General features: G+C 49.1%; 1 protein-coding gene across 1 annotated transcript in view; it reads left to right on the top strand.

The window, feature by feature from the left end:
- ttll5 (tubulin tyrosine ligase-like family, member 5) overlaps positions 1-26,884 on the top strand; it is a gene marked incomplete at both ends in the record, with an annotated part of 93,488 nt that overhangs the window by 36,966 nt on the left and 29,638 nt on the right. Inside the window, 12 exons of the mRNA XM_080550420.1 lie at positions 8,818-8,880; positions 9,407-9,439; positions 9,723-9,855; positions 10,574-10,629; positions 10,716-10,835; positions 12,536-12,653; positions 13,816-13,962; positions 14,455-14,549; positions 14,847-15,004; positions 15,449-16,069; positions 16,748-16,938; positions 25,464-25,606. Of these exons, the coding sequence (XP_080406546.1) occupies positions 8,818-8,880; positions 9,407-9,439; positions 9,723-9,855; positions 10,574-10,629; positions 10,716-10,835; positions 12,536-12,653; positions 13,816-13,962; positions 14,455-14,549; positions 14,847-15,004; positions 15,449-16,069; positions 16,748-16,938; positions 25,464-25,606 (1,878 nt within the window). The remainder of the gene's footprint in view (positions 1-8,817; positions 8,881-9,406; positions 9,440-9,722; positions 9,856-10,573; positions 10,630-10,715; positions 10,836-12,535; positions 12,654-13,815; positions 13,963-14,454; positions 14,550-14,846; positions 15,005-15,448; positions 16,070-16,747; positions 16,939-25,463; positions 25,607-26,884) is intronic.

Here is a 26,884-nt window from a genome sequence, read left to right as displayed (position 1 = left end):
CCCAGGGATACTGCTAAAAATAAAATAATAAAGTGGGAGAGGATTTTCCTCCCCCCGACGACTTAATACCCAGGTACACACAAACCTATTTTAATGCAAACAGTCAATAGAGTCACAGAGAAGAGTGCTGGGTGTGGGTAGCTCTCTGGGTAGCTGCTATTAGCTCGCAATTCCTTTCTTGGTGGGTCTTGTAGGTTAGCCTAGCTGGCTGTGGATTCTTGCAGTTGGGTTAACCAGTTGAAGCTAGCCGTGGATTGTTTCACTCCTTGCCTGCCTAGCTAGCTGTAGCTTTGAGTGCTATAAGCTCTACCGCGTGCCTGTGCGCTATTGCGACAACAGGGCTAACGCTAGCTTAGTTTGCTAATGCTACGCTGGCTAGCAAGTGGCTAGTTAGCTACGGTCGCGGGTGCCACGGCTCCGTTGCCGGCCTAGTTAGCTGTAGCTTTGAGTGCTATAAGCTCTACCGCGTGCCTGCTGCGCTATTGCAACAACAGGGCTAACGCTAGCTTAGTTTGCTAATGCTACGCTGGCTAGCAAGTGGCTAGTTAGCTACAGTTGCGGGCGCCGCGGCTCCGTCACTAACCTGACCAGGCTTTAGCTTGCTCTTATCTCCGGTGAATGGATCCTTGTCCTCCCGGAGCTTCTGTTGCGTCCAACCGGGCTTGTATTCCTTAGCTAACTGACGGTCCGTCCTCCTGCGGTCGTCAGCGGGTGTTTTACAATTGTTCAGCTCTCCCTCTAGTTAGCTGATGGCGAATCCTCTGCTTGCTCCGGCAGTACGGGTGAAATGATGAGACTGACACAATTCGGTTTGGTTTCCTTCTTCGTCTATTAAACAGATTGTAAAACTAAACACAACACATTGATATCAGTACATGTAAATAATTAACAGTGAACAAACTAACAGAAAAGATTTAACAAGCTACACAATCATACAGAACTCAACTTACCAACTCCCATCTCTCTTCACACTGATCTCCTGTCTCTCCTGTCTCTCAGACCACACTCATTAAGCCCGCCCCCATTTCTATCTAACCAATCACTCCCCTCATGCATACTTTTAACCAATCATAATCAACAAATAAAACAACCCCCAAATGAACCCTCCCATGGATTAGCCAAACACCTCCCACTTGGTCCATTGGTCCTTTATGACTAAATGGACCACAACTTTCCCTCTCTTCAATAGTCATTTTTACTGCTCCTCCACGGGAAGCAGCACGACCACCCGCCTGACGTCTCGGTCGAGCGTCGGGAAGAGATCGCGGCCTTCGCTCCTTCTTCGTCCTGAAGCCCCCACTCCTAGAGCAGGCTGGCTTAGGCAAGCCCTCACTCTTACGTCCCGAACCAGCCCCTTTTCGTCTGGCCTCGCTTCCACAACCCGCCCCAGCCGGAATTGCCCCCTTAGGGCATTTTGGTCAGCCAACCAGACCACGTCTCCCACGGCCACATTTCGGGCTTCTCTGTGCCACTTGGTGCGGATGAAAAGCCCGGGCCCAGCCAGTTGACTCCACTGTCGCCAAAACCGTCCCACCTCTTCCTGGACGCCGAGGCTAACTCCGCTTCTTGTCTCCCTCAGGCGAGTAGCCTCCCACTTTGCGTCTTCTGGGGCCCTCCTGCAAAACAACCACTGCCTAACAGCTCGCCGGACCCACCCAACTACCCGAATGAGCCTGCCTATTTCACTGAAGCGATCTGGCTCAATCAGGTCCATGAGAGCAGCGCCCCAAAGCCTGTCCCTCTCATGCTCGAGGTCCCTGGAACTCCCAACCGGTGTGGATGTCCCCTTTGCATTTGCTTCCTCCTCAATGGCGCATTTCGGGTCCAGCCCCTTCCTCGCCTGAGCGCGTGTTACAGTTGCAGTGAACGCTTTCCGTTGCAGCATGCTCACGCTGTCTCGAGCACTTACAGCCACTCCCCTGGATGTTTCCTCGCTCAGCTGATCAGCCAGCACCAACACCTCTGACTCTGGCTCCACATTGGCCCTCGTTTCTGCAGGCTGGCCCTCTTTGCTCCTCCCACTTTGACCCGACTGGATCCGTGGTTCCGGAGCGAAACCTCCAGCGTTGAGCGTCCTCTCGATTCCCTCCGTGATGCTCCTCAGCTCTCTCCTGTCGCCATGAGACGCTAGAATGTCGTCTACATAGGTGTCCTCCTCAAGTGCTCTCCGCTCTTCTTTTAGGTGGGCGACCTCTGGCAGCCTTGCCGTCTTCCTCATGGCCAGCTGGGCGATGCATCCGGCTGGCTTGTCCCCGATGTTGACGCGGGTAATTGCGTAGGTTTTGATCTTCTTTTCCCCTGCGAGAGTCATCTCTTTCCCGCCCGGCTGACAATTTCCGCAGCGACACCCTCCACACTTTGGCTCGCACGCGGCGCTGATTCTATCCCAGCTCCACCACTCGAGGACCTCTTTGCTGCTTGCAGCTGTTCTCCCGGTCTTTTCATGACCTTGCGGCTTCTGGTCTCCATCCTCTTCTTTTGCGCTGGGCGTCTTGCAGGGGATCTCCTCAAATCTTACTGCCTCCGTTCTCAGAGAACGCGCAAAGTGCGTCTGGGAGTTGTGTGCGGATCTTTCCCAACTTTCAAACAGGTCTGGGTGCGTTCCTCCCACGGTCTTCCCCAGAGGCCCGTCCCACAGCACTAAGTCTCCCGTCCCTCTTCTCCACCGTGGAGCGAGTCGTCCCTCTCGGTGGCTGATCAAGAGCTCGATTTCCTTAGGTCGGACCAGCTCTTCCTTCTCGACCCCAGGGAAAAACTTACAGAGTCGCTCTGGACTGATGACCTTGTCTGCACGAGCGATTGTGTCGAGCCCGTAACATACCATCTCGTGGGGACTCCATCTGTTGTTGCTCCACGCCCTGACCTTTAGCAGGTACTTATTAGTCTTGACCTTGACCTTCATTCCACCGACTCCATGCACAGTCAGTGTTACTTGCTTCCGCTCCAGTCGGAGCCGATCGGCGGCCCGGTTGGTGATATAATTTGTGTCGGAGGCGAGGTCTATGAGAGTTCCCAGGTCATATCCTGCTTCTGTTTTGACTGTCAATATCATCATTAGTACTGGAAGTTCCTCTGGCCCATCCTCTGCGAAGAGACTTCCGCCTTCTGCGCCCGTGCTCAGCGTCATCGAAGCCTTACTGGTGAATGCCTTCGCCCTCCTCTCCTGTTCAGGGTTGAGTCCCAAAGAATCCAGGAATTCTCGTTGCTTGTCAGCGAACCCTGGCCCTGTCCTCTTCCCCTCACTCCATTTGGGGCACAGAAGGTAGTGATGACTCGCCCCTCCTTCATTCTGCTTGCACATTCTGCACAGGTACCGGTTACTACACTCTCCGTCGGCACCGTGCATGCCCAAACATTTCTGACAGGCTTTGCTTTGCTTTGCTATGGCTCGCTTCTCTGCCAGACTGAGACTCTTGAACTTACGGCAGAAGAATATTTTGCCACCGTGCTGATCGCTTCCACAGATGTCACACTCTTCTCTTCTTTCCGAGTTTCTGCCCGTGACTCTGGTTTCACCTCGATGTTCTTCCTCTTCTTCATCTACCGGTGAGTCTCTCTCCGTGGCCCTCGTGAATGCCCTCTTCTCCCATCTGACTGGCTTCTCTGGTGTTCCCTCAGAGGTTTCTGTGGAGCCTCGGATTCGCGCCATCCTTTCGAGGATTACTTCCTGCCTTTTCAGAAACAGAAGAAGAGCATCGAATTGCTTGTCTGGGGCGACTTGGTTTTCGGGTTCGGTTACAAAGGTAAACCAGCCTTCCTGCACGCGATCTGGCAGTTTGCTCTCGATGGCCTTAATTACAAGTGGGTTCTTCATAACGCCCACTTCTCCTAAGTCAGTCAGGTCCATGAGGGCTCTTTCCACTGCCTGAATAAGGTCGATCGCTTTTCTCGGCTGGTTTCCTTTTACCGCTGGTATTCTTTCCAATTCCTCAATAATTTGCAGCGCGATGGTTGCCTTGTCTCCAAACCGATTCTCCAAGGCTTTGAACACGTCCTCCGCTGAGCGGTAGCTCGAGAGTTTGAGCTCCTCGAAAACCTTTCGGTCTATGCTCTCGAGGAGGTGAAGTTTCTTCACCTCTGGCGACCCCGATGGGTCTCCCTGCCTCTGCAGGCTTTCCCAATCTTTCCGCCAGCGATGAAAATCTCTCATACACCCGCTGAACACGGGCAGCCTTGTTGGAGGGAGTTTGATCTTGGGGATGGCTCCAGTGCGGTTGCCTCCATATGTGGCGCTCTCCAGCCCTGCCTCCCGGGCTTGTTCCCATGCTTCCCGCTGAGCCTCCAGTAGTTTGGCGCGCTCTTGAGCGGCTATTTCTGCTGCCTTCAACTCAATCACGGCCGCCTTCTGCCTTGCCTCAGCGATCTCTTCTTCGGCCCCCAATTTCACCTTCGCTGTCTCCTTCTCAAACTCGGCCACGCTATCAGCTGACTTCAGTCTTGCCTCAGCGGCTTTCCTTTCCAGCTTGGCAATGGCTTCTTTATTTTCTCTATTTGCCGCTCGATCTTTGGCCTCTTCTTCGGCGAGAACGTCGGCCCTTTCTCTATTCGTCGCTCGATCTTTGGCCTCTTCTTCGGCGAGAACGTCGGCCCTTTTCCTCTCATCTTCGGCGAGAGCGTCGGCCCTTTCTCTATTCGTCGCTCGATCTTTGGCCTCTTCTTCGGCGAGAACGTCGGCCCTTTTCCTCTCATCTTCGGCGAGAGCGTCGGCCCTTTTCCTCTCATCTTCGGCGAGAACGTCGGCCCTTTTCCTCTCATCTTCGGCGAGAGCGTCGGTGGCCATTTGCTTTGCTGCGGCGGCCTTGTCGGCCATTTTGTCAGTATTCTCCTTCTCAACTCTTCCAAATTCAGTCACAAACGTTTCCCAAAGTTCATCCCTTTTGTCCTCCAGCTCCTCTAGCGACTTTCTCGTGTTGCACGCCTCAACTACAGGGATCCACTCCCCCCAGCTTGATAGCAGACTTCGCGCTTTGATGATGAGGTTATCTGTGAGTGTGCTTCGTTCTTTACAAACGTCGTGGGTTGCCTCCTCTAGACTGATCCTCTTCGCGCCTTCGTGACTCCTTTCTGCTCGTCTAATTGTGGATGAAAGTTCGACTCCCGCGAACCTTGTCCACATGTTGGCCTTTAAGACGTGACCGACCTGTTCAACCTTCTGAGCTCTCTCCTCAGCGGCATTGGTGATGTCTTGAAGAAGCTGACTGTTACCTGTCTCAGGTTCCTGACTTGCTTTGGCCTTCAAACCTTCCTCATAATTGTCGTCTGCAGAGTTTAGGTCTTTCGCATTTGACAGGAGCGCTATCCACTCGCGTTTCATGTCATCTTCGCCCATCAATGCCACTGACCTGATGATGTGGCGATATCCTCTCTCAAAAGTGACTGCCAACTTTTCCCTTTCGGTCTTTAGTGCCTCCATTCTGCCTGTGACTCAGAAATAACTTGTGTGTACCTGTTTCGTCTTTCTATCTTATATCTTCAGCCCTCTCTGACTCCCTGAGCTGATTTGCGCTGGTCCCTGCACTTCCTTAACTAGTCTTCGGCAGCGGAACCAGGTTCACCGTGGGGTCATCCCAGGGATACTGCTAAAAATAAAATAATAAAGTGGGAGAGGATTTTCCTCCCCCCGACGACTTAATACCCAGGTACACACAAACCTATTTGAATGCAAACAGTCAATAGAGTCACAGAGAAGAGTGCTGGGTGTGGGTAGCTCTCTGGGTAGCTGCTATTAGCTCGCAATTCCTTTCTTGGTGGGTCTTGTAGGTTAGCCTAGCTGGCTGTGGATTCTTGCAGTTGGGTTAACCAGTTGAAGCTAGCCGTGGATTGTTTCACTCCTTGCCTGCCTAGCTAGCTGTAGCTTTGAGTGCTATAAGCTCTACCGCGTGCCTGTGCGCTATTGCGACAACAGGGCTAACGCTAGCTTAGTTTGCTAATGCTACGCTGGCTAGCAAGTGGCTAGTTAGCTACGGTCGCGGGTGCCACGGCTCCGTTGCCGGCCTAGTTAGCTGTAGCTTTGAGTGCTATAAGCTCTACCGCGTGCCTGCTGCGCTATTGCAACAACAGGGCTAACGCTAGCTTAGTTTGCTAATGCTACGCTGGCTAGCAAGTGGCTAGTTAGCTACAGTTGCGGGCGCCGCGGCTCCGTCACTAACCTGACCAGGCTTTAGCTTGCTCTTATCTCCGGTGAATGGATCCTTGTCCTCCCGGAGCTTCTGTTGCGTCCAACCGGGCTTGTATTCCTTAGCTAACTGACGGTCCGTCCTCCTGCGGTCGTCAGCGGGTGTTTTACAATTGTTCAGCTCTCCCTCTAGTTAGCTGATGGCGAATCCTCTGCTTGCTCCGGCAGTACGGGTGAAATGATGAGACTGACACAATTCGGTTTGGTTTCCTTCTTCGTCTATTAAACAGATTGTAAAACTAAACACAACACATTGATATCAGTACATGTAAATAATTAACAGTGAACAAACTAACAGAAAAGATTTAACAAGCTACACAATCATACAGAACTCAACTTACCAACTCCCATCTCTCTTCACACTGATCTCCTGTCTCTCCTGTCTCTCAGACCACACTCATTAAGCCCGCCCCCATTTCTATCTAACCAATCACTCCCCTCATGCATACTTTTAACCAATCATAATCAACAAATAAAACAACCCCCAAATGAACCCTCCCATGGATTAGCCAAACAGTTACAGTACATGTCAGTTGTATACATGTCAGTTGGTTGGTTACAGTACAATTGGTTGGTTACAGTACAGTTGGTTGGTTCCAGCACAGTTTGTTGGTTACAGTACAGTTGGTTGGTTACAGTACAGTTGGTTGGTTACAGTACAGTTGGTTGGTTACAGTACAGTTGGTTGGTTACAGTACAGTTGGTTGGTTACAGTACAGTTGGTTGGTTATAGTACAATTGGTTGGTTACAGTACAGTTTGTTGGTTATAGTACAGTTGGTTGGTTCCAGCACAGTTGGTTGGTTACAGTACAGTTGGTTGGTTACAGTTGGTTAGTTACAGTACAGTTGGTTGGTTACAGTTGGTTGGTTACAGTACAGTTGGTTGGTTATAGTACAGTTGGTTGGTTACAGTACAGTTGGTTGGTTACAGTATAGTTGGTTGGTTACAGTACAGTTGGTTGGTTATAGTACAGTTGGTTGGTTACAGCACAGTTGGTTGGTTACAGTACAGTTGGTTGGTTACAGTACAGTTGGTTGGTTACAGTACAGTTGGTTGGTTACAGTACAGTTGGTTGGTTACAGTACCGGTACAGTTGGTTGGTTACAGTACAGTTGGTTGGTTATAGTACAGTTGATTGGTTCCAGCACAGTTTGTTGGTTACAGTACAGTTGGTTGGTTACAGTACATGTCAGTTGGTTGGTTACAGCACAGTTGGTTGGTTACAGTTGGTTGGTTACAGTACAGTTGGTTGGTTATAGTACAGTTGGTTGGTTACAGTACAGTTGGTTGGTTACAGTACAGTTGGTTGGTTACAGTACAGTTGGTTGGTTACAGTACAGTTGGTTGGTTACAGTACATGTCAGTTGGTTGGTTAGAGTACATGTCAGTTGGTTGGTTAGAGTACATGTTGGTTACAGTACAGTTGGTTGGTTATAGTACAGTTGGTTGGTTACAGTACAGTTGGTTGGTTACAGTACAGTTGGTTGGTTGGTTACAGTACAGTTGGTTGGTTATAGTACAATTGGTTGGTTACAGTACAGTTGGTTGGTTATAGTACAGTTGGTTGGTTACAGTACAGTTGGTTGGTTACAGTACAGTTGGTTGGTTATAGTACAGTTGGTTGGTTACAGTACAGTTGGTTGGTTGGTTACAGTACAGTTGGTTGGTTGGTTACAGTACAGTTGGTTGGTTACAGTACAGTTGGTTGGTTACAGTACAGTTGGTTGGTTACAGTACAGTTGGTTGGTTATAGTACAATTGGTTGGTTACAGTACAGTTGGTTGGTTATGGTACAGTTGGTTGGTTACAGCACAGTTGGTTGGTTACAGTACATGTCAGTTGGTTGGTTACAGCACAGTTGGTTGGTTACAGTACATGTCAGTTGGTTGGTTACAGCACAGTTGGTTGGTTACAGTACAGTCAGTTGGTTGGTTACAGCACAGTTGGTTGGTTACAGCACAGTTGGTTGGTTACAGTACATGTCAGTTGGTTGGTTAGAGTACATGTCAATTGGTTGGTTAGAGTACATGTTGGTACATGTTGGTTACAGTACAGTTTGTTGGTTACAGCACAGTTGGTTGGTTACAGTACATGTCAGTTGGTTGGTTACAGCACAGTTGGTTGGTTACAGTACAGTTGGTTGGTTACAGTACATTAGAACCTTGGTTGGTTAGAGTACAGTTGGTTGGTTACAGTACAGTCAGTTGGTCACAATACAGTACATGTCAGAAAGTATTTAAAGACTTTGCAGCTCCCTCTCTTGTGAGATATGTATATATTTTTCCGAGCATGGCCGTATTCCCATAACGACTTAAAGTTTAAATAGCATTAAAGCCCCCGTTTAAGGGGAAATCCATTTTTGTGCTTACAGTCCATATTCCTATATGAGGGATTTGCTGCTTGATTAGCTTTATAGGCCTGTTACCACTGGGGATCTTGCGGCTTTTTTTTACTGTATGTTACTGAGCGGTCTTGGAAATTATGGGGCCATTTGACAGCGGCTGCTTCTAGGGTATCACACAGTAGTCCTATTTTAACACATCTTTCCCGCAAATTAGACAGAGATTTGCCTGAGTCCAATGCACCCTGCGGTGATGATGGTTGTGATTTAGTCATTATCTTCTGTCTCTCTCTTCACAGTGGGTATCTGGAGTATAAGACATCGCTAAACTCCATGTTGGCCAACAGACTTTTCCATGGAAGGTAAGCAATTTCTTTCCACGGTGGTGGTCGGGGGAATAGCCTCTCCATCAACTCTGTGATAAATGGTTGGTTTTGTTTTGTCGTCAAATTACTAGGTGAGGAGAACAGCTAATTAGATATGTATGCTACTGCGATATTGCAGTAGAGGAAAGTTTTTCCAGAGAGTACAGTGTGTGACCATGTGGCGTTGTGGCTTCGCTAGTCTGGTCCTGAAAAGGGGGGTGGTGGAGTGAGGGGGTGGGGGCGGGAGGGCGGGGGGTGGGGGAAGTTAATCTTAATGGGGCAGAGAAGAGGAGGGAAAATGTTCTATCCAGAATGAACTGAGCAATCAGGCGTTGGGTTACACAACTGAACGTCCTTTATCTATTTGTGTGTTTGTGTGGGAGACAGAGAATCTTTTGTTTACGAGGCTTGGGGGTTTATTTTATTCACTCCCGTTTCACTGTTGCACAATATTATCTGGAGAGCTGCCCCAGTGGTATGGCTCTTTTTTCGTTTACATACGTATGTTCTTTGGTGTCTCCAGATTGGGAAAAGAGGCCGTTACCTCAAAATCACGGTGGGTGATACTTTTTTGATATGCTTGATATTCACATTTCTTCCATAACGGCAATAAAATGTCATAAAAAAGAAAGAGAGGAGGATGTATTTCTTTTTCTTTCTCTTGATATAACATTATCTGTTCTTATCTGCCTTGGCAGTACATACTGTATGCAGTAACTTTTGGTTCCAAAAACAGCTGCCAGCAACCCATGTTCCTCCCTGGTACTTTTACCGGATCTAACACCCCTCCAGGTCTCATTGGATGTGTGATGTGTTGTCACCCCCCCCCCCCCCCTCAGGAACCTGAATGGTAATGTGCAGCTGCAGGTGGATGTGGTCCACGCCTGTCATGTGATCCAGTACGAGAGGAAGCTGCTGTCCCTGGAGGCGCGCAAGAGGAGGCGGCGGCTGGCCAAGAGGACGGGGAAGAGGGCAGGTAGGCTGGGGGAGGGAGGGAGTAGCTGGGGGGGAGGGGCGTGGGGGGGAAGAGGGCAGGTAGGCCTGGGTGGGGGGAGGCCTGGGGGAGGGAGGGAGGGCCTAGCATAGCATAGCATAGCATAGCATAGCATAGCACAGCACATCACAGCACAGCACGGCACATTACAGCCTACCACAGCATAGCATAGCACAGCATAGTATAGCATAGCACAGCATTGTTCTCAAACCAGCACAGCACAGCACAGCACAGCACAGCACATTACAGCCTAGCACAGCACAGCACTGCATAGCATAGCACAGCATTGCTCTCAAACCAGCATAGCATAGCACAGCATAGTATAGCATAGCACAGCATTGTTCTCAAACCAGCATAGCACAGCACAGTATAGCACAGCACAGCACAGCACAGCACAGTATAGCACAGCACAGCACGGCACGGCACGGCACAGCACATTACAGCCTAGAACAGCATAGCACTGCACTGCAGGGGTGAGGGGAAAAAAACTGACTGAAAGCAAAAGAATGAAATCGGTTTCATTCTTTTGCTTTCAGTGAATAAATCCCCAGTGTCAGGATGAACAATGGCCAAATATGACAGAGTCGATCAGACTTACAGTATGAAGCCTGTTTTGTGAAAGTGTTGGTATTCGACCTCGTAATAAAACATTTGGTTTCCAGTAAAATCGAACATTTCGACCCCTTGTTGTTTCAGCGAGGGGACAAAAGACCTCCCCTGCTGAGACCAGCGAGGAAGAGGACGCTGAGGAGGTAGAGGAGAGAGAGGAAGAGGAGGATGAGGAGAAGAAGAAGAAGGAGAAGGAAAAGAAGAGAGCTCTGGGTCCGTTCTCACACAGGGCTCCTCCTCCGGCGGTGACCACCCCACTGGGTCGGCTCCACGCCGAGGCAGAACCGACCCGCGGCGCCAAGCCCAAAGTCAACCTACTGCACATCCTCCAGCAGGGCTGGGAACTGAGGTCAGTCTGCCCCCCCCCCAGGCCTCTACACCCCCTCCCAGGCCACTGCTCCTGTCGGCAGCCCTCTCTCCTCACCCCCCTCCCTCCCTCCCCCCTTCTCTCGGTCGCTCGCTCGCTCCCTAACCCTAACCCTACTAACCCTAACATAACCCTAACCCTCTTGGTTGCCCGCTCCCTAACCCTAACCTTGACCCTCTCGGTCGTTCCCTCCCTCCCTCTCTCCATCCCCCTTTTACTTACTCTCTCGCGACACTCAACAGCAGCATAGGAGAAATACGAGGCCCGTAGAAACAACCAGAGCCAAAAAACTAACTCAGAGAGAGAGAAAAGCTTTGGGCCCCCCCCTTTTTTTCATAACCCGGCATGTTTTGATCAGTGTCTCTGAGCACGACTCCTCCGTGTCTACCTAACACACTCACAATGTGAGAGAGAGAAACACTGAGGAGGAAGCGGACGGGGGTGCGGAGCCAGCCAGCAAATCCCGTGTGTCAACCTTGAGTTGTGTGTGTGTTGAGACACAGGCTGTGATTGGGCGTTTAATTGTAAAGGAGTCAGACTGTCTTTGTTTTGTTTTAGTTTTCGCTGGGCCCTGGACGGACTTGAAAGGCTGCCCCGCACCAACCCCTCCTCCTTCAGTACGCAATAAGCTCGCAAAAATATTTAGACTTTTTTTTTTTTTTTTTTTTTACAATGACATAAATGAATATTACATACTTCTGTCTAAAAAAGTGCAACAAAGGGCTCCAGTCTCCTATTCATTTTTTAAAAGTGTGTCTGAAATTGTAATTTGAGGGGTGGGGGATGGGGTAGGGTGGGGTGGGGGGGAATTACAATAACAAGTCTAAGTTTGTAGAAATTCCTCCGCGCTTGCCAGGAACTGTGAAGGGGACCTGAGCAATTATAGTACAGTATATCATTGTTTGTGTTTGACAGCTTTTTCCAAAACATTTTTCCGCTACAGTATACTGGCAGTACCCTATTCAGGTTCACCCGGGCCATGAAAACAATTCATCACTCACTTTGGTGTTGCTGGCGCGGGACAAGTCGAACTGGGCTCTCTCTCTCTCCGGCACTGGCCTGAAATTGATACATACCTGTATTTGTTTTGTCTTTTTCACACGATGCCTAAGATAACAAACAGAATGTTTGAGTTGGGTCGCTGCTTGTGTTCCCCTCTGTTGTAACACATGTATGGGAGATGCTTGTGTTCCTCTGTTGTAACACATGTATGGGAGATGCCTTTAAAGGCGGAGGAACCCTTTGCTCTCCGTTCCAAGCAAATTGGCTGGAAACCTGACGAGGATTATTCATCATTCTGCTGTCAGAGGGGATGACACAGATGGGAGATAACCAGTGTACTGTGCCGTGTGTGTGTGTGTGTGTGTGTGTGTGTGTGTGTGTGTTGCATGTACTGTATACTCTTTCTCCACTACAGTTCTCACCGTCCTGTGTGTCTGTTTTAACCAGGCTTTACCTTTTCAATCTTATCTTTCTGTTACTTGTCCTCCTCTCTCCCCCAGAGTATTCTCTGTTCCTACTTAATTCTCACTCCTATGTCTCTCAGGTCCTCTTTAACCTTGTCTCTCCTTCTCCCCCCCCCCTCCCTACCCTACCCCCCTCCCTCCCTCTCCCCCCTCCCTCCCTCCCTCTCTCTCCCCCGCTCCCTCTCTCCCCACCTCCCTCCCTCTCTCCCTCCCCAGTAAGGTCCAGGCCCGGATGGCCTTCTCCTCCTACCTGCAGCGGGTCCAGATGAGACTGCTGGCAGAGAGCCGAGCCAACACCAGCACCGCCTGGCCCGAGAGGGACCACGACCAAATGGTACTATCGCTGTTTCAATGACTGTGATTTTTCTTTCTTCTTCTATCACGACGACTGCCAAGGGCCCCTGGCCTGAGCTAGATTACTCTTCCTGCTACGACTCGTGGATTGACGATTTACTTGTTTAGTCAAATGTATCGATTGTAAGTCGCTTTGGAATAAGGCATCTGCTAAATGCCCAACAATGTAAATGTAAATGTGATTTGATTTAGATTTTATATTAGGATCCCCATTAGCTGATTAGATTCGATTAGATTAGATTAGAGTAGATTCGATTCGATTCAACTCAGTTTAGCATCTAACCAGAAGTGGAAAACAGTCAGCTACTCTTCCTGGGGGTCCACACAGAACATATAACAAATAAGAAACCATCACAACACATGTAACAAAACAAGAAACCACAAACACACAAAACAACAAATTACAACAAATAACAACAAATAACCCTAACCCCCCCCCAACGCCCAACACCCCAAGCCCCTGCCTTCTCTTCCCAGAATGAACGGCTGGAAAAAATCAAAGCTAAGGCCTTTGTTTTAATGTTTATCTGCATTGGAGTTTCCCTTTGATTCGTTGTTACTCACCGATGCCATGGCGTCAGCGTGTTAATGTGCCTGTGGCCACGTAAAAGAGGGAAAGGGTGAGAGTGTGTGATACATACGTGTCTGTGCGTCAACGTTTGTTTTCGATCGGAAAGTCTCGTCGGAGCGCTGGACTCACAAACATCATCGTCTCCTAAGCCTTTGGAGGAAATAAACGTGAACATGTGTCCATCTGGGTTCACAGACGTCTTCTCGGAAGGTCTTTTTTTACGTTATGAGTAAGTCGCGTGGCGTAATGGTGATCTTAGTTTGATGACTTGTCGGGCCTCTTCTCCCCCGGCTTGTTTATCTGAAGGCCGACAGGCTTGTTAACGGATGTTTGGTACACGTTAATCGAGAATAGATACAAAGTTTGGCATCTTTTGTTGTAGACTTTGCTGATTCTGTTGTGTTGATCAATTATCTATGCAGCTGGATTGAAGGATGCTGCATTCTTTTATTGTATTGATCAATTATGTTTTAGTTGTTTTTAATCTGTTCCTTTTTCTTCTTCTTTTTCTTCTTCTTCTTCTTCTTCTTGTTCTTCTTCTTCTTCTTCTTCTTCTTCTTCTTCTCTACAGGAGCTGGTGATCCGCTTCTTGAAGCGTGCGGCCATTAACCTGCAGCAGGACATGAGGATGGTACTGCCCAGCCGCCAGCTGCCCCCCCAGGACCGCAGACGCATCCTGTCACACCAGCTGGGAGAGTTCATCCACTGCTACAACAAGGTGCCCTCCTCTCACACACTGTACCTGCTGTACCTGTGGTCTGTGGTACTGTGGTCTGTGCTGTACCTGTAGTCCTCTGTGGCTCAATCGGTAGAGCACAGCCCTAACAAACACTTGTGGTTGTGGGTTCGATTCCCGCCGGGACCGTATATACTGAAAGATGTATTCACTCACTGCAATGTAAGTCGTTTTGGATAAAAGCGTCAGCTAAATTACATGTGGGCCTCCTTTTGCCTCTGCACTGGTGTCGAAGGAGGACTCACGTTTTAGAGCAATGTCAGCCAGGAATCTCATTCTCTCATTGTGTGTTTTCAATAGCGATTCACACGTTCCCGTCTAGAGGAAAAGGTTAGAAAGGTTCGTCTCGATGATGAAAAAAACAACAACGAACGGCGAGGATTTCCAACTCTGACTAATTCTCTCTGTGAGCGGTCAGACAGGCCGGGCCAGCGCACTACTCCCGCCTCTGACAGATTTCCCACCTCCTCACAGGAGACGGAGCATATGGTGAAGAAACTGGAGAGGATCAAAGAGGAGGAGCACTGCATCAACTCCAGTGTGTTTCAGGAGTTCATCGTCGAGGCAAGGTTAGTAAGTTGGCTCCCAAATCTATCGTCAACGAAACGCTAACAAATGCTCCTGACTGTTTCAATTACAGTTGCTACTTAACAGTGTTCTTCTTAATCTTGATGACATGGCACATGAGCAAGAATTTTAAAATGTATTTGATTTGTTCCCCCAACCCCTCCCCTCCCCCTCCACCCTCACTCTCTCTCTCTCTCTCTCTCTCTCTCTCTCTCTCTCTCTCTCTCTCTCTCTCTCTCTCTCTCTCTCTCTCTCTCTCTCTCTCTCTCTCTCCGCTCTGTTCTTTTCTGTTGAAACAGTGAAAGTGACCTAGAGGAGGTCCTGACATTCTACACACACAAAAACAAGTCGGCCAGCGTCTTTCTGGGAACCAAATGCAGGAGCGTTAAGTCCAGCGGGAGTAACCACGGCAACGCTTCAGGAGAGCCAGCAAAAAAACCTGAAGAAATCCATGAATGTGAGTAGAAATAGTTTAGAATAGATTAGAATTAATATTTTTTTACTATGTACAGTAGATCCTCGAGGACTATAGTCACTTTTTTTCCCCTTCTTTTTCCACAGAATCCACATATTTCAAATAATTATATTCAGGCGGATGTAAAAATTAACGCTTCACGTAATCCTTTGTTAACTAATCCATTAATACACACACAGGGATTTGGCAACTTATTTCCTCAAAGTTTCTACAGTGAGAAAAAAAAAGACTTAAGTCATACGAGGTCAAGAAAGGGTCAGCTTCTTGATTAGTCCTCATTTGGGAGGGTGGTGGGGGGGGAGCGGGGGTGGTGGGGGGAGCGGGAAATAAATGTGTGTCAGAGCCATGGAATGGGCTGACTTGTGATAGCTGCCCGTCTGGCTTATTATTTTCTGCCCTGAACAGCTCTGCCTCCTCTGGCCACAGATGGCTCCAGCACCTCTGACTCCTCCCTGGAGGCGGTCAGAACCAGCAGCACAGCCCAACAACACCGCCTCAGAACCGCCGTGGACCGGCCTCCGCCCGCCGGCGCTTTGGATCAACACCAGTCTGTCGCCAGAACCAGCAACCAAGCCCGACAACCGAAGCTCCAGTCCTCCCAGCACTCCTCCACCTTCCCCACCGCCTTAGACTGTGCCAACATCCACCTGCAGCGCTTCCTGCCCCCACCCCGACCCCAGCAGTCCCTGCCCCTATACTGCCCCCCCCCGCCACCGCCTCCCTCTCAGCCCCCCCCGCCCTACGCCCAGTCCCACCTCCACCTCCACCCCCGCCCCCAACCAGAGCCTCCTCCTCCTCCGAAACCGTCCGCCTTCTCCTCGGCCTCCGTGGCTCCCCAGCCCCCTCGGGTCATCTGGGGGGCTCCTGCCCACGCCGGGGGCCCGGCCGCTGTGTCAGCTTCTACGGCCCCCCCCCAGGTCCTGCGGAGGGTCCAGTCCTTCACCTCCACCACCTCCTCCTCTTCCTCCACGGCGGCCTCGTCCTCCGTGCCCGGGGCCTTGCACATCTACAGCCAGAAGCTCTCCAGGCCCACTTCCGCAGGCCAAGGTACCGTGACAGTCGTGACTCTTGGGCCCAATACCATTTGTTTTCTTTTTTTTATATATTTTATTTTCAGTTTTTCAGTTTTATTCACAAGACAAACAAACTAACTAACTAACAAACAACATGCTGCCAGGCATACATGTCTAGTATGATTTGGTTTAAAGCAATTCCCAAAATGCAACATCGTCAGGTATTACAAGGGTCCCAATCCCATTTCAAATGTTTACCCCTACCCCTCGTTTTGATGTGCCACTCGCTTTTCGGCTTGCCCCTTGGAACAGAGCCACAAGGGCTAGTGGTTGAAAATGTTCCCCCCTATGAAATGGGACAACCCTTCAAGGCCCTGATACGTCATCAGTAGTGTCATAGTTAAAGCACGGACGGTTGTGATTCGTTCACAACTTAAGTTTCACGCTATCGATCGATCAAACAAGTCATCAAATAAAAAAAGAACAATGCTTCATTATCAGGGCAGTTCATGACAGCATAGCGATGCTCCGTCAAGCCTAGCAACCCGTGCTCATACCCTGCCAGTCTGTACGGCCAAGGGGTGAATTGGGATTGGGCCTAGCTTGTTTCATAACATCCTCCCTCCCTGCCTGCCTCCCTCCCTGCTTCCTTCCCTCCCTCCCTCCCTCCTTCCCTCCCTCCCTCCCTCACGTCTTGTTCTTTCCGCCGCAGCGATCAGGAGGACCAACTCCAGCCGGTTCAGGTCCGATCCCACGGGTGTGGTCTTCAAGGACCTGGACTCTCTGTCTGCCCAGGCCCGGGCCAACCAGCAGGCCATCGTCTCGGCTCTGCACAAGCTGGCAGAGAAGCAGGCCGCCCGCCAGTACACCACCTCCAGCCACATCAGCCTCCTCACACAACACGTGAGTCCTCACCTCTCTCTCTCTGTCTCTCTCTCTCTGTGTCTGTCTCTCTTTCTCTCTCTCTGTCTCTCTCTCTTTCTGTCTCTCTTTCTGTCTCTCTCTCTGTCTCTCTCTGTCTCTCTCTGTCTCTGTCTCTGTCTCTCTCTCTGTCTCTCTCTCTCTCTCTCTCTGTCTCTCTCTCTCTGTCTTTGTCTCTCTCTCTCTGTCTCTCTCTCTGTCTCTCTCTGTCTCTTTGTCTCTCTGTCTCTCTCTCTCTCTCTCTGTCTCTTTCTCTCTTTGTCTCTCTCTCTCTCTGTCTCTCTCTCCCCCCCCCCCCCCCCCCCGACAACAGGGCGGGGCGGCTGTGGCTCAGGAGGTTAGAGCCGGGGTCTAACGATCGCAAGTTCGGCGGTTCGATCCCCGGCTGGCTACGTGTTGTGGTGTCCTTGGGCAAATGTGTGTGTGAATGGGGGAATGAGTGCAGTCCATTTACAACAGGGTTGACAACTCTCACGCTTTTGGTGCGTCGCATACACAACGCTAGAAGATCGCTGAGTGTTCTAAAACCGGGTGTTTCCATGGGGAGTAGTTTACGATGCAGCTCCATTGTAACACCCAGTTTTGGAATACTCAGCGATCTTCTAGATTGGTGTGTAATTCATTGTTCTTAATTTATATTCTCTAAATTCAACTAAAACACATTAGTTGTGGTTATGAGATAGAGCAATGCCTCTTTGTATGGAACAGTCATTGTTCACTGCTCTAGACAACAAGTCTGAAATGTCTGAATATCTCTACAAACTGGTCCTCCACTGTAAGTTATGGGGCCTAGGGGTACTGGTGGCCTAGTGGATAGTGAGTGACTGGTGATCAGAAGGTCATGTGTTCAAATACCATCTCCTGGGAACACCACCACTAGTGTGCCCTGGAGTAAGGCACTTAGCCCTAAAATACTCCAGGGAGACTGTCATTGTAATCTCTTAATTGTCTGCTAAATGGTAAACATGTAATGTAAAAATGTGTGTCACACCCCAGAAGCGCGAGAGTTGGCAACCTTGTCAAAAATAAAAATGTTTTATGGCATCCGGCGCGATTCAGATATAAAAAACATATCTGTGCCAAGCTCCAAATGAAGGAAGGGAGAATTAGCACGCTCAGTATCCTCCACAGCGCTCCTGCTGTGAGGTCTTTAATATTTCACTGTGTTGGGAGTGTGTAAACACGTCCGTGACCCGTGGTGAGTGACGGCTCAGAGCTGCTCACTCATCCAGCAGGGCTCCTGGAGTGGACTGTGTGCCTCTCGTAGCCTGTTAGCCTGTTAGCCCATAGCCTGTTAGCCCATAGCCTGTAGCTTCTTACCATGCAGCCTGTTAGCCTGGAGCCTATTAGCCTGTTGCCCGTAACCTGTTAGCCCATAGCCTCTTAGCATTTAGCCTGTTCTTCTGTTGCCTGTTAGCCTGGTGCTACTTAGCCCGTAGTCTGTTAGCCCATAGCCTGTTAGCCCATAGCCTGTTAGCATGTAGCTTGGAGCCGGAGCTGGCTGGTCTGAGCGACAGTGAACCCAGGCTCTGTGTGAGGTCTCATTATCAGATGCACCACGGGGGAGTGCACTCTGTTGATGTTTAACAGGCAGTCACTTTTTTGTGGTAATTGATGCTTATAAATAGAAGAATGTGGCAAATTGGCACAGAGAGGGAGGGGGGGCGGGGGGAGACTTGTTTGCTCGGCCACCCCCTTTCTCCTTTCCTCTCCTTGAAAGTTTGCCAGCTTCTCTCTCCCTCCTTGTCTCTCTCTCTCGCTCTCCCTCTCTTTCTCTCCCTCCCTCTCTCTCTCTACTCTCTCTCTCTCTCTTTCTGTCTCTCCATTGTTCTTTCTCTCTCTCCCTCTCTCTCTCGCTCTCTTTCTCTCTCTCTCTCTCCCTCATTCTCTTTCTCTCTCTCTGTCTCTCTCTCTCTCCCTCCTTCTCTCTCTTTCTCTCTCCCTGGGAGTTTTTTCTTTTTTTGTGTGTGTCAGTGAGTTTTTTTTGTGATGGGACGACCAGACCACACAGACTGCACTGTTTTTTATGGTTTCCTCTCTCCTGTACAGTATTTTGTTTCTCCTGAAAGGTGTTGGTAGTGCTCTACTGTAATTCCCTGGGATAGTTAATCCTAGCCATGGCAGGCTTTAATTTGCAGCACAAACTAGTTTAACGGTTCGCACTTAAAGGGGGGTTGAATGTCCCTGGCCTTTTCTTGCGTCTCCGATTAGCAGTCATTAAATCACTTGTTTAACTCAAGAGAGTCTTTGTCTCCGCAGAAGAACGAACACCCTGTCACACTTGTTGACCTCTGGAGATTCAGTCATCACTCTCTCTCTCTCTTTCTCTCTCACATGCCAGCTAGCAGCCCCCCACCATCTTATTTGGGGAAGAAAGAATCACAGCTAGCTTTCACAATGTAATCGTTCCCACACAGGGAGTTAATATCAGTATTCTTTCTTATCGTGTGTGTAATCTAATCAAATCCCCAAAATCTTTGGCAGTGACATACGGGGGCTGTGTCGTCGTGTTTGTGAATCCTCCCTCTGTGTAACCGCTGCCTTCGGGCTGCGTGACATGATTACACTTCTATAACATTTCTGTTTCAGGCAGGCCCTAGTTATGGTGCTACCTTCGCATGATCCAACACGATAGACGGAGCATTATAAAGTAATTACGTTTCGGGTTCAGAGAAAAGGGTATACCTTGTCGCTCTCGATGTGGTGAAACGTGATAACGTTCATGTTGTTGTGATGTTCTTCATATTTTTCTGTCATAAGCACATCAAAAGGCCTTGTTTCCAACCCAAAGTGTGAGTTGTGAATGAAAAGTCATTTCCTCCCCCTCCCCGCCCCACCCAGCCCCCACCCAGCCCTCCACCCAGTCCCCACCCAGCCCCCACCCACCCAGCAGCAGCAGCAGCAGCCACACATCATGTATCCTTAGTTTGGAGTAATGCCTGGAATGCATATATTTAGGTAGCTTAGGAGGAACACCTTGCTGTGATGAATACCACGGGTGTGCTTTTTAGACAACTGGAGGTTACTTCCTGGTAGATTGGGTACTTTTATATTTCAGATCAAGAAACTACAGTAAAGATTACATTCGTTTTCTGTCTTGCATGGAATCACAATTCCTTTTTTTTTTTTACAAATATATATATATATATATGTATATTTCTTATATACATATATATATATATACAGTATATATATAAGTATATTTTTAGGGCTTTTCTGCTTTTATTGGGATGGAGACAGTAGAGGTTGACAGGAAGGATGTGTGAAACAAAGAGGGATGGTATGATATGTCGAGGGTTGGAATCGAACCAGGAACCATGCGATGATATGGTATGTGCATTAGTGTGCTATGCCACTAAGTGCCCGCCCCCCCCGCCACAATTCCTTTCTATAGGTTACTGTCTCTGATAATGAATAGCCTGCCTCGTAAGCTAGCATCACAGCCTTACTGTACTGGACCATCATGGCCGTCGAAGGGCCCTTTGCCATTGAGAAAGTTGTTGACAGTTGTGTTTTATAGATTCTCTGCGTATACTTGAGGTGACTGAAAATAAACTGTGCTGTGAAAACGACCAACGACCTGGCTGTGTTCTATCAGCCTCTTGAATTAATTTAAACACCTGTCGTTTGGGAATGTTTAACATTTCCCTTTCTCTGGGAATGACGACTAGCCAAACAAATTCGTTCACCTGCCCAGAACTCGGCTTAAAATGCAGAGAAAATAAACAGCCTTGTCATTTCCCTAAAATAACGCTGGACAACATCCCTTTCTTTACGCTGTGTCGAGTCACACAGCACCGCATGAGATGATAAAAGATTGTGAGCTATCGCTGTCGTCAACTTAACTTGAGGAAACAAATTCATGACTTTTTATTTGAGTTATTCCTCCTCTCATCCCTCGCTTGGCGATGGGCTGTGCTGTATGCCGTAAGGGGAGGAGACAGAGGAGGTGCCACCCTAATCTCTATAACTAAGTCATTTATTTATTTTATTTAACCTTTATTTAACCAGGAGAGGTCCCTTGAGATTAAAATCTCTTTTTCGACCGAGACCTGGCCAAGATAGCACACCAGTGCATAAGTACAAATTGTAGGAGTAGCCAATTGCACTCTTCTGTTAAACAATTCTTTATCAGAGCTTTGAACTCTCCCAGGGAGACGAGATTAAACTGTGTGTTCTGGAGGTTATTCCATGACCAGGGTGCAAAAATAAGAGAAAGCTACTCTGCCAACTAGTCATTTACACCAAACTGGAAATATCTCCCTGGGCAGTAGGCGGTAGGCAGTCTACAGCAGAGCAGAGTGCATTTACATTTGAACCATTTTAGCAGATGCTTTTATCCAAAGCGACTTACAATTAGAGATTACAGGGACTACAGTCTTTCTTCCCTGGAGTAATTTAGGGCTAAGTGCCTTAACTCAAGGGCACACTAGTGGTGGTGTTCCCCAGGTGGGATCTGAACTCATGACCTTCTGTCTGATCATGCAGTCCCAACTCACTATCTCCACTTGTTTCTCTGTAGGCAGTGTACAGTACAACAGAGCAGGGTGCAGGGAGCGTGCAGCTGTGCGCAGGGTGGGTGTAGCATGCTACAGCATGCAGCACTGGGGAAGGGACACCAGCACCACCTCTCTGCTCCAGTAATTGTGCTGTTGGGGTTGTAAACAGAATGGCCCAGGGAGTAACGATCAGTGTCTGGGCTCTGGGGGGTAAGGGGGGGGGGGGGGGGGGGGTGAGGGGGGGGGGGGGGGGGGGGTGGGTGAGGGGGGGTGAGGGGAGGAGGAGGAGGAGGAGGAGGACCACCTGGATGCAGAGTGGAGACTAGCTCCGAGATGCACTGTGTACATTACCACAGGACTCACACAGCTGTGGATGAATGAGAACGTACACCACAAGACAGCCGTGGGTGTGTGTGTGTGTGTGTGTGTGTGTGTGTGTGTGTGTGAGGCCACTAACAGAGACGAGTGAGCAGCGAGCGGGGGTGGAATACTTGGTTCTTCTAGTGTTGTAACTGCCAATGGCCCCTGGTCATAGCTTAGACTACTTTCTCTCACGATGACTGATGGATAGATGATTCACTTACAACAAGTACATTATGTAAATACAATGTATTTGTTGTTGTAAGTGAATCATGTTATCCATAGATGATCATCCTCCTAGGTGAATCATCATCTAGTGAATCATCTATCCATCAGTCGCCTGAAGACTTAAGATTAAGTCGTTTCGGATAAAGATCATCCGTTAAATGCCAAAAATCTAAAATGTCAAAATCGAAACATTTAATGTCTCCAAGAATGAATACAATGGGGTTGATGGTTCTTTTTGTTGGATAACTCATATTTGTGATTGTATGATGAGTGTCATATGTGACACAGTCTGATCATTATTTTGGTCCGCATGTCGGCAACCAATCAAAATGTTCAGACTTTTCTTTTGAAACACGGAACTACGTTTCAACATTGTTGAGAATCACAACACAATTAATGAATGAATGAATGGTCTTTATTGTCATTGATATAGTACAGGTACCAAACAACGAAATTTGGGAGGGGGGCTCCCCTGGTGCTAGGAAAGAAAAAAACTAAAAACAAGAAGGGAAAAGAGCTGGTTTACATAAATAAAGGCTATGTACACTATCCACTATACTATACTATACAAATAAAACACTGTGCTGTACTCTATGCTATGCTATACCTATTCTAACATTTCCTATCTCTGAACCTTATGTACCCGAGGGTTGTCATATTGCACATAGTGTTATTGCACATTCATTTAAAGTGTCGCAGTTTGCAGGTTTGAAATGTTCACAGTTGTGTTTCAGTGTTGCACTTGATTTCAATCTAGTAGCTGCCATCAACTTGTCTAGATTGTCCAGGGCCTAGAACCTAGATCTTTGCTGTGTTCAGGGCCTGAATGGCCCTGGGGTAGAAGCTGAGCTTCAGTCTGTTTGTCCTTGCGAACATGGTCCTGAACCGCCTGTCCGAGGGCAGCCGAGCAAAGTGTTCGTACCCAGGGTGGGATGGGTCTCTGGAGATCTTGGAGGCCTTCCTGAGGCAGCGTGTGTTGTACAGCTCTTCCAGAGAGGGGAGGGGGGCGCCGGTGATCTTCTGGGCCGATCTCACGACTCTCTGTAGCGCATTCCTCTCTGCGGCTGTGCAGCTGGAGAACCACACGCAGATGCAGTAGGTGAGGATGCTCTCCACTGCGCAGCGGTAGAAGGTCACCAGCATCTCCTGTCCGATGTGGTCTTTCCTGAGGACTCTCAGGAAGTAGAGCCGCTGTTGTGCCTTCTTGATGATGGCTGCTGTGTTGATCTTCCAGGACAGGTCATCCTGTATGTGCACCCCCAGGAATCGGAGGGTTGAGACTCTCTCCACGCTCCCTCCATCGACGAGCAGGGGCTGGACCTCAGATTTTTTCCTCCTGAAGTCCACGATGATTTCCTGGGTCTTTGACTGGTTCAGCAGCAGGTTGTTAACCTTGCACAGCTTGCCCAGCTGCTCCACCTCATCCCTGTACGCCGCCTCGTCCCCCCCCGAGATGCAGCCCACCACGGTGGTGTCGTCTGCAAACTTTACGATGGAGTTGCTGGGGTGGACGGGGGTGAAGTCGTAGGTGTAGAGGTTGTAGAGGATGGGGCTTAGCACGCAGCCCTGGGGGGACCCAGTGCTGAGTCTGAGGGCTGTGGAGGTGTGGGAGCCCACCCGCACCCTCTGGGGGCGGTCAGACAGGAAGTCCTTGATCCATGCACATATAGAGTGTGATAGTCCCAGGTCTAGTAGTTTGGTCACTAGCCTGTCTGGAAGGATGGTGTTGAAGGCGGAGCTGAAGTCCACAAAGAGCAGTCTCGCGTAGCTGTTTCCCCTCTCCAGGTGGAATAGAGTGGCGTGGAGAGTCGTCGCGATGGCGTCCTCTGTGGACCTGTGGGCTCTGTAGGCGAACTGGTATGGATCCAGGTTGGGCGGGAGGCGTGTGACTGTGTGGGCCCGGACTACTTTCTCGAAGCACTTCATGATGATTGGTGTGAGTGCCACCGGGCAGTAGTCGTTTAGGCAGCTCACCGTGCTTTTCTTCGGGACTGGGATGATAGTTGAGGTTTTCAGGCAGGGTGGGATGGTGGCCTGGGACAGGGACTGGTTGAAGATGTTGGTGAAAACCCCGGCCAGCTGGTTGGCGCAGTCCCTCAGCACCCGTCCCAGGACGCCATCCGGCCCTGAGGCTTTCCTGGGGTCCACCGCCTTCAGCACGCGTCTCACTTCATGCTCTGTGAGGGTGAGGCTGCTGAGAGCTGGAGAGAGTGGTGTTTGTGTTGTGGTTACCTCCGTTTGCCCCTCGTCGAACCGGGCGTAGAAGGAGTTCAGCTTTTCCGCCAGCAGGGGGTCGTCCTCCGCGGCTGTGAGCCTGTTGGCTCTGAAGTTTGTCATGTGCTGAACCCCCTGCCACACCCGCCTGGAGTCGTTGCTCAGGAAGCATTCCTCAATCTTCTCTCTGTGGTCTGCCTTGGCCTCCCGGATGCCGCGCTTTAGGTTAGCCCTGGTGGTGCTGTACAGCAGTGTGCCCTTCCCTGAGAAGGCGTTGTCCCTCTCCTTGAGCAGTTTTTGGACCTTCCCAGTCATCCATGGCTTCGTGTTGGGGTAGACCCGGACCCGTTTGTCCACGGTGGCTGAGTTGGTGCAGTTCACTATGTGGTTCAGAACCGACGACGTGAACTGTTCCAGGTCCTCATGCTCATATTCCTGCCATGAGGTGTCATTCAGGAAGATCTGCAGTGGAGCGGACCCTGCTGGCCAGGTTCTGACAGTCTTAGTGGTGATGGGAGCACTTTTCCTCATGTGCTAGTCAAGCCAAAATACTGCAACACATTGGATTGGGTGAGTAATCCCCATTGCTACCTAGTAGTTAATAACACTACTTCACATTGTTAGCAGGCTCACAAAACAAGCTGTGTTAGTTGACTAGCGATGTGTCATTGACTTTCAACAACGCAGAAATGTATTCAGATTTTTTGAAAAAAAGGTCCGATCATTACATCGGATCCCGACATGAGGACCAAAGCATTAGAACGTGTCACATATTTGTGATTGTGATGAGTGTCATATTTGTGACTGTGTGATGATGAGTGTCATAGTTGTGGCTGTATGATGATGAGTGTCATATTTGTGACTGTGTGATGATGAGTGTCATATACTATGTGACTGTGTGATATGATGAGTGTCATATATGTGACTGTGTGATGAGTGTCATATATGTGACGGTGTGATGAGTGTCATATATGTGACTGTGTGATGAGTGTCATATACTGTATGTGACGGTGTGATGAGTGTCATATATGTGACGGTGTGATGAGTGTCATATATGTGACGGTGTGATGAGTGTCATATATGTGACTGTGTGATGAGTGTCATATATGTGACGGTGTGATGAGTGTCATATATGTGACTGTGTGATGAGTGTCATATTTGTGGCTCTATGATGAGTGTCAACATGTGTTCTTGTTCTCCCTGCAGTTGACCAACCTGAACCTGACTAATGGGGTGCTGAGCAGAGGGGGGGTCACCCTGACCCCAGGAGCACGGCATGGCCCAGCGCCCCCCCCCCGGCCAATCAGAGCTGTCCACTCTGACACGGGCCTTCAGGTCAGCAAAGCCAGGTGAGTCCACACACATCCCACCAATCACATCCAACCAAACACACTCCTATAAGATTCAACTTTATTGTCGTTGAACAGAGCTGAGACAAGTACTGAGACAACGACTAATGTAGTTAGGGTTAGAGAGCAGAGCTGTGGGCTCTGGGTCAGCACAGGGTCAGCCATCTTCGGCGCCCCTGTAGCAGTTAGGGGTTAAGTGTCTTGCTCAAGGGCACAACAGCAGTGGTAAGGTACCTTAGATATGATGCCATTTGATGTCAACTTCAAGAACTGACTGTTCACTTGCTGCCTAATGTGTCCCACCCCCTCTTGACAGGTGCCATGGTAACAAGATAATCCAATGTTATTCACTTCACCTGTCAGTGGTCTTAATGTTTTTGGCTCATCAGTGTATTTACGGTGTTGAATCACCCTTCAGCTAATAACTTCTTGGCTACGTCAAGCAACCTACTGTCCGAGGTCCATTCATTGTATCAAAGCTAGGGCTGCAACGATTAGTGGACATAATCGACGACGTCGATCATAAAAACTCGTCGACGTGGAATTTTAGTGTGGACTAATCGTATAAAAAATGTAAAAAATAACGGGATTTTTTTTTTTTTTTTTTTTAAACGGGAGCCATGCAAGAATCAGCTGGGTAAGTTTTAGCTAACGTTGTTAGCCAACTGGCTAACGTTATATTGTTAGGGTCGTAATGTTTATGTTAGCTTTACTGTTACATGTTGGAAAACAACGTCTCATGGACAGGGCTGTACATGCTATGAGCGTTTGTGCTATTAATTTATTTGCCCTGTGGCACGCGTGTGACAGACAGAGGCGCTTGTATGTAACGTTACGTAGCAGGGGTTTTCCATGTTGAAGCCAGGAGAACGCGAGATGAAATGAAGTGAGGGGTGGTCGCTATTAAAATACCAGGTAGTCATGGTGGATGATCATGAATGATGCTTGATAAGTGAATGCTATTTCAATTATGTTGAGTCCACCAGCGAGCTGTCTGTAAGATAAACAGCGCCAAGCGTAGCCTACTAACGTGAGCTGTCTGTAGTCTAGCCAGCAATGCTAGCTAGCCAATCAACTAGCTCTGTGAGCAGCTGTAGCTTGGCGTAACGTTAGGTTAGATAGCTAGTTAAGCCGGATTTATGCTTCTGCGTCGCCATTTACGCGCAGCGAAAAGCCACACGACTAATCGCAAAAATAATCGACAGATTAGTCGACTACCAAAATAATCGTTAGTTGCAGCCCTAATCAAAGCACTGTGTGATGCGTCCATGATATAGT

Source organism: Nansenia antarctica (assembly GCF_963989245.1).
Source record: "Nansenia antarctica genome assembly, chromosome: 1".
In the NCBI taxonomy this organism is placed as follows: Eukaryota; Metazoa; Chordata; class Actinopteri; order Argentiniformes; family Microstomatidae; genus Nansenia; species Nansenia antarctica.
The sequence above is the reverse complement of the archived record's forward strand: the minus strand, read 5'-3'. Positions and strand labels throughout refer to the sequence as shown.